This window comes from Halictus rubicundus, chromosome 18 (genome assembly GCF_050948215.1).
Source record: "Halictus rubicundus isolate RS-2024b chromosome 18, iyHalRubi1_principal, whole genome shotgun sequence".
Classification (NCBI taxonomy): domain Eukaryota; kingdom Metazoa; phylum Arthropoda; class Insecta; order Hymenoptera; family Halictidae; genus Halictus; species Halictus rubicundus.
Window position 1 is genome coordinate 174,667 of NC_135166.1, and position 6,816 is coordinate 181,482.

Below are 6,816 nucleotides of genomic sequence, written 5' to 3' on the forward strand. Positions count from 1 at the left end.
TTTGGCTGTACGAGCTCCTCTTTTCCCGTGGGTGCGATGTATTCAACATAATCTCGGGCCTGCGCCCTCGCAACTTCTCCCTTCTCTTCTGACCCCTTGAATACTGCTGCAATCCGCAGCCCGACTTGCTGGAAAAATCACGCGTTTTTCCTATTCAGTTTTACGCGAAAAAAGAAAATACTCTCGCTTGGTGTTCGACGGTTCCAGCGTTGATCGACCGTGGAGTGCTGTATGCAAAGCGAGACACGCGTGTGTTTGTCGAAAAAGGAGCTATCCAGTCGGGTGGCGTGCAAGTCAAATGCAATTTCCAAGACGCGGGACAACACATTATCGACTGCACTCTCAGCATCCAGTGGTTATCGAGACGAGTCGCATCGATTCGTAGACTAATGGCGTATTCCGCGGTCCAGCAAGCTATCCCGATTTCGTTATACCAATTCGGGCCTCGCCGCGCCTCCGAAATGCAACTCCGTGCGCCGCCGCCGAGGCGTTCGCCTATCCAACCTGTAACGTCACAGGATACTGTAATCCGATTACCGGATCCCGCGCGCGGCTGCAAATGTCCATATTATCCGGATAATACGACAATCGAAATTCCTGCATAATATACGCACGCATCTTGCGTCGATTTTATGGGCCACCAACCGAATATCTGTTTCTATCGCCGGAATTGCCCTGGGGACAGCGCGGATGCGAATCCTTCTACTGCTCCACCTCGATAATACTAACGTTGTCCAAACCTGTTCAATCTACTAGCAGAATTGTACGATTTCTAGTCCAGAGCACCGTATTCTACAGTGAGTTCGAGACACTGAGATGGATCTGTTCCAAGAAAATATCGTGTCGCTTTAAGCGTATATCGCACCGTTGCTGCAAAAGTGATGCAACTCAACGAACACAATTTTTCAGCCATCGTTATGAAAATATTGCCGAGACCATAAGAACGTACTACAATATTTCTAGCCGTGTCACTTTTGCAGCGAGAGTGCGCACACGATTGCACAAATGTTTCTCTTCAATTGTGTTGTTTATCCGATTGTGTGTTAATATTAAAGTGCATCTTCTAAAGAATTTTAATGTTGTGTTTGAATAATGTTTGTCAATAAGTAACTGTTCGTGTAAATGTTTGAATATTCGTTTAATTTCTATATGTAAACTGTATGTCCCTCGTTGAAGTAAAATGGACCCTCGCACGATCTAATGATTGCCATAGTAATACAATCACCGTTTACATGACACACTAATTTTGAAGCTGCTTCGTTTACCTCTCACTGCACACGGTTATCTTACGTTTCAACCGCATTTGATTATTTTAGAATCTTAATCAAAATACAGTACATAGATTGGAATTTGTCTTTCAAAATTCTGCAAACTGGTTAACCACAAGATCCCCAAAGCTTTCCAAACTGTGTAGAATCACTCGCCAATGTTCGGTAGAGCCATATCACGCTCTAGTTCCACAGAAACATTTCGAATAACATTCACCGATGCTATCAGCCCATACCTTCCCGAACAAGTTCACTTGTATCGATTCACTTAAATTTCTTAATAGAACACTAAATTCTCCACTTTGTCCGCTAAGTGATTCCAAACTTCCGTACGAAACTGTAGCTTTCGAAATGACGAGTAGAGTGTTTGCTGAAACATCTCCGAACCTGCAACGCCTCGGAAGTTTCGAGTCACCGTCGAACCAACTTTTTCCCCAGCAAACGTATTTATCAGTTGAACCTGTAGAAACGCCCTCGCGTGTCAGTGCAATCAGAAGGAGGCTATCTCAACGAAGTGTCAGCTAGGTTCTTTACACCGGAGGCTCGCGGCCGGTAAATCGCTTTGTGCATGACAGTTTTTTTAATTCTTTCCCTCTTTCCGCCGGATCAGCTCGCCAATGCTAAAAGCATGCTAAGTGTAGAAGCTTTTATTAGCGGCTTTTGACTAAGATCACGTAGTGGGTATTCTGTGGCAAGGTTTGCGGAGACCGCGCTCGGGGCGGCTGCCCTTGTGGCTCCAGGGATGGAGGAGCCGACCAACACAGCATCCGGGAGCAACGAGGACGAGGATGAAACGCCGCTCGATCCCGTCGTCGTCATCTCGAACGACAAGAGCACCGAGTTCTTTTTGGCCACTGTCGTCGAGGAAGCAGCGTAAGAGACCAATAAACCCTCAAAGATCACCTGCACCGAAACAAACATTCGCAAAGACCTTAAAGCTACCGGTGCTTCGATTCCGTTCATCCGAGTGTGTGTGTGTGTGTCGTTCCTCAACAGGTAGCTGTAAAACATCCATCTGCCCGTTTCCCATTCCTTAGGAAATCATGTCCGATATATAGGGGTTCATATAAAAATCAACTATTTAGGATATCGGTTGACGAATTCTAGGATAGGCTGGCCTATTTTCATAGTACCGCGATTCAGATCCGAAAGCAGGTGCATCTTTTATTCGGATCCGTGGATTCATTGGCGCAGCGAATTATTCGCGGGCGTGTTCGATAAAAATAGAAGCGAACTGCCGATAAGCCGGTCCACTGTGAAATCGATTCGTTTGTTCGTCGACTGTCCACTGGTCCAGCAACTCGGAGTGGTCACTGTATCGATTGAATGCGGAAGACGCGGCCCGGAAGATTCTTCCCTTCGTTCGCGTGATTGGAATAGAAATGCTAAAGACAGAAACACGATCGGTAGACTGTGTGCGAGTTGTACGCATTCGTGAAAGAAAATTCGTGAGTTCGAGTATCGATCGCGAAACGGTAAAATGATATTGTAGAAAAAATGGGAAAAGAATGTTGGTCTCGGTGAGCAGGTCGGGAGACGCTTTTCTGCTGGCTGGTCGGTCGGCGTAGTCCTGTGACCGAATACGCTAAAATTGCTCGGTGGAATGCTACTGATACTCGAATTGCAGATGTCGTTTCAGTGCAGTGGCTCAAGCACAGCTCGGCGGGGCACAGAACGCGCGGAAGGACTCCGGTTACGACGGCGCCGCGAGCAGCATGGTGATCAACGAGCCACTGGAAACGAACTCGAGTCCGAGTCCGAGTCCGAATCCTCGTGTTACCTCGGCCCCGTCCTCTTCAACGTCCTCCTCGCCACCGCCGAAAGCGCAGACCGCAAGCTCCAGCTCGCAGTCGAAGAAAAACGGTACCGACGCCAACAAACAGGAATTAAAGAGGCTCAAGAGCGCCGGTTCGCTGCTGCCTCTTCAGCTTGGACGGACGCCAAGCGTCTTGTCCGGCTCGTCCACCTGTAAAAAGGACAAGAAAGACACCGCCGCCGGGTCTAGGTTCACGATATACAAGGCGAACAAGGCCAGCAAGAAGAAGAGGGAAAAAAGCTCCGCGAAAAAGGAGCGCAAGGCGACGAAGACGCTGGCCATCGTTTTGGGTACGTAATTCGATATGTCCCCCGTTATTCTCTAGAACAGCCCTGGCCAATTTCTTTTCCGCCGCGAGTCACGCTGTCTTTGCAAGTTGCAAAACAAACATTGCAAATACCCGAAAGAATATCAAAAATACGGTTTCACTGGTCTCCCTGTAGTTTGTTGCATTTGAAAGCAGGCCTGGGTGAAAAGCGCGCTCGATACGAGCCGCGTGCTGCAAATGCACAAACATCTGCAATCTGTTGATTACAAAGCCATACCGAAATCGAATTAGTAACGGTAGTTTTGGTTACAAAGCAGTTGTCGAGTTAGTAAATGATTCGAGATGTTCGAGGAGTGTTTCCCCTGGAATTTCCGAAGCGGTGAAAGAGCCACCGTCGCAGCGTCGCGGCGCCCCGCGCCGGTGCATCATCAATTACAATTTCAGGCGTCTTCCTAATCTGTTGGCTGCCGTTCTTCACCTGCAACATCATGGATGCGATTTGCACGAAGATCGGGGCGAAATGTCAGCCGGGTGTCACGGCATTCATCGTGACCTCCTGGCTGGGATACATGAACAGCTTCGTAAATCCCGTAATCTACACTGTGTTCAATCCTGAATTTCGCAAAGCCTTCCACAAGCTCCTCAGCTTTTAAACGAGCGACGCCATCTACGGCCACATTTGTCTCGGGGTAAGGAGGAACAACGACGAGGCATTGGACAATCGAGCAGCTCAACAATTGTTCCGGCAGAAGGTATCGAATCCTTTTCCACAAACCTCTCACCGGAAACAATACGATTTTTCTTCTTCTGTGAACGGTTTTTCATTTCATTGTATGGCTCGCAAATATCTTTTGAAAGCAGTATTACGCGATAGTCTCGTGAAAAGGATTAAAGAGGTACACTAGTCTACAACGCGATATTTTAAGCTGCCCTTAGAACCTTTTTTTATCGTGGTACAATGAAACCACGGAAGCTTTACTTCCATTTATGTTTGAATAAAAATCGAGAAAATTCCGTCTGTATAGAAACATTGAAGACCAATTTTTCAGATACTAATCGAATACTCGTATCAAAGGTCGCATATTTGTTGATATTGTCCAGCAGATATCCAGACCAACGGTAACACTTCCTCACGCGTCACAGTTCACGTCCCCGACGATGTCAAGAACCGGAGGTAGCGTGCATCGATGTTAGTCCTGAAATTACCAGATGAATGTTTTAGACTAATTAGTCCGATAAAGAAGCGTCTCGGTGTTGGTCGCGCGACAGAACAGCGAACGAATGACACGTCAAGCTCGATGGAGTTACCCGTCGTCGAACACGCGACAACTGAGAGAAAACGAGAGAAAAGAGAGACGAGGAGAAGAAAAAAAAGAGAGAGAGAGAGAGAGAGAGAGAGAGAGAGAGAGAGAGAGAGAGAGAGACGAAAAGATCTACGAAGGTGTCGAGCGAAGAACGTCGAGAGCCGATGGAACGCGTGTGCACGCGCTGTAGATATAGGTACTTCGTTGGTTATTTAATATGCCGTGGCAGTATTACCGTAGCTCGTAAGGTATAGCAATATTTTTGGGCTCGCTATGTATTTATAGTGCGTCTGCTCGATACAAAGTCTCCTTCGTGACGCGTACGATTCCACGGAAACCCCCTCTGTTAGCCACCTCCACGGAACGAAGATGGACGGACTGATCTCCGGTATCAAGGCCTCTTCGTGAATTTTGCAGAATCGCAAAGAGACTCGGGACTCTGCTCGCCGATCTCCCAGAAACTGGCCCGGAGGAGGAACAAGAAAACGAAACTAGCCTCGCCTCGCCACGCCGTTTCGACATTCGAACGGCCGAATCCGTTTCCGTCGTTAAACTCCGGTCCGGTCATCGATCACGATACTTCAAGCTCCTAATTTACCGGCCGAACTTAAACCTGTCGTGATATTTCATTTGCTCGCTGCTCGTTCAAAATCTCGCGTTTTCCTTGTTTTGTGCCGTCCAATAGCTCGTGTCGTCCACATTGTCTCGGATTTTCTGAGAAACTTTTCCATCGCCGCGCTGCTCTTACAAGTCCGATCGACGTGTACGAAGCCAGGCCGGCGTTAAATTGAATAATTTATGCAGCCCGTGCACGATATGTCGAATCAAGCCGAATTTTTCCGAGCGTGCGGAAATTCCTCGCTCCCCGAACAATCTGTCAATCATTGCGGTGTTACGCCACCGTTCCGGCCCCGATCAAAATTGATCCGGTGCGCGTCTATCGCTTGCTAACTGTTCCGAACGTTCCCGTCCAACGGCAAGGGAAACGAGAATCGATACGAGAAAGGCGTCCGCTCGTTTTCGCCTGTGCGCTGCCAGCCGCAGGAATTTTCTCTCGCGAAGATAAACACGGTGTGTATGTTCGTATGTATGTGTGTGCCCGTGTGCGTGTGCGCGTGTGTCTGTTCACGGGCTGTTCGACAAAGTAGACAATGGACGAGGACGCGACAGGGATACGGCCGCGTGCATCGTATCGGAGAACGTATCTACTATATCGTTCCATCTCTGCGAGCGAGTCTCAAGTCTCCCGCGACCGAATTTTCAAACATATCAGTACGAGTACGAGGCACGATACCTGTCCGTGCATTGGCATCCGAGACGCGTTTACACAGCACGCGAGAATTAGAGGGGTCACGCGAAACCACGCCGCAACGAAACACCACCGAACACAGAAACAGTTGAATGCGGTGACGCGCCCCCAGAATTCATTCGGCGGATGATCGTCTACACAAGTTCTCAATCTTCTGACTCTCACTTTTTTACAGATCGATCTTCGGTCACGGCAGTTTACCGCGCCGCGCCGCGCCAAGTCACAAACCCTTTTGTTCACAATGACATGTCACTCACGCCGCACTCTCGAAAACAACGTTCACACCCTCGTTCAAAGGTTTGGCACAGTTCAAATTCGACAGTTTTCTAACTTGTTGTTTTCGGTTCTGTGAAATAATTACGGATAGGCGCATCACTGCACTCCAACTATGGGCGAAGAAACGTTTAGCGTGACCCTTGCTATCGCAATAACGTCTACAATCAAAGCTTTTTACTCTACCTATATGGACTCTACCATACGAACACGTTGTATCACGTAGCCGTAAGCTTCCAAGTGTATATTTGTAAATAACTCGTAGGAACTAACGAATTACGAACTCGAGCCGTGCCGACAACGCGATACGCGTCGAGTCGCGCTAAAGGAATCCTAGGTACACCGCAATTACTATACACTAGACGTAACGGTAGTGAGAGTGTGTCGCTAAACGCTAGGCAGAACACTAGGGAAACTTCTTCTCGATGAATTGTGATAATGATAGTTTTTATCGAAGCTGCGTGTCGCGTCCGTAGATCGAGTAACACGATCTTCCCGATAACAGAACCTTCTCACCCACCGAAGATGCTACTCCGACCATACATTGTTAACGTGCAATTCGTTTCAAAGATACATAT

The 6,816-nt window shown here is 48.0% G+C and overlaps 1 protein-coding gene across 6 annotated transcripts in view; it reads left to right on the forward strand.

Moving 5' to 3' along the window:
* The window catches only part of Dop2r (dopamine D2-like receptor), a 150,058-nt gene extending 145,334 nt beyond the window's left edge, over nucleotides 1-4,724 (forward strand). For 3 of the 6 annotated variants that reach the window (XM_076803270.1, XM_076803269.1, XM_076803267.1), the window contains 4 exons: nucleotides 1,947-2,141; nucleotides 2,896-3,374; nucleotides 3,797-4,104; nucleotides 4,457-4,724. In XM_076803270.1, coding sequence (XP_076659385.1) covers nucleotides 1,947-2,141; nucleotides 2,896-3,374; nucleotides 3,797-4,005 — 883 coding nt within the window. In that variant the 3' untranslated portion in view covers nucleotides 4,006-4,104; nucleotides 4,457-4,724. Of the gene's footprint in view, nucleotides 1-1,946; nucleotides 2,142-2,895; nucleotides 3,375-3,796; nucleotides 4,105-4,453 lie in introns of all 6 variants that reach the window. The other 3 variants (XM_076803268.1, XM_076803271.1, XM_076803272.1) reach the window with 3 other exon arrangements.
* Nucleotides 4,725-6,816: the final 2,092 nt, after the last annotated feature.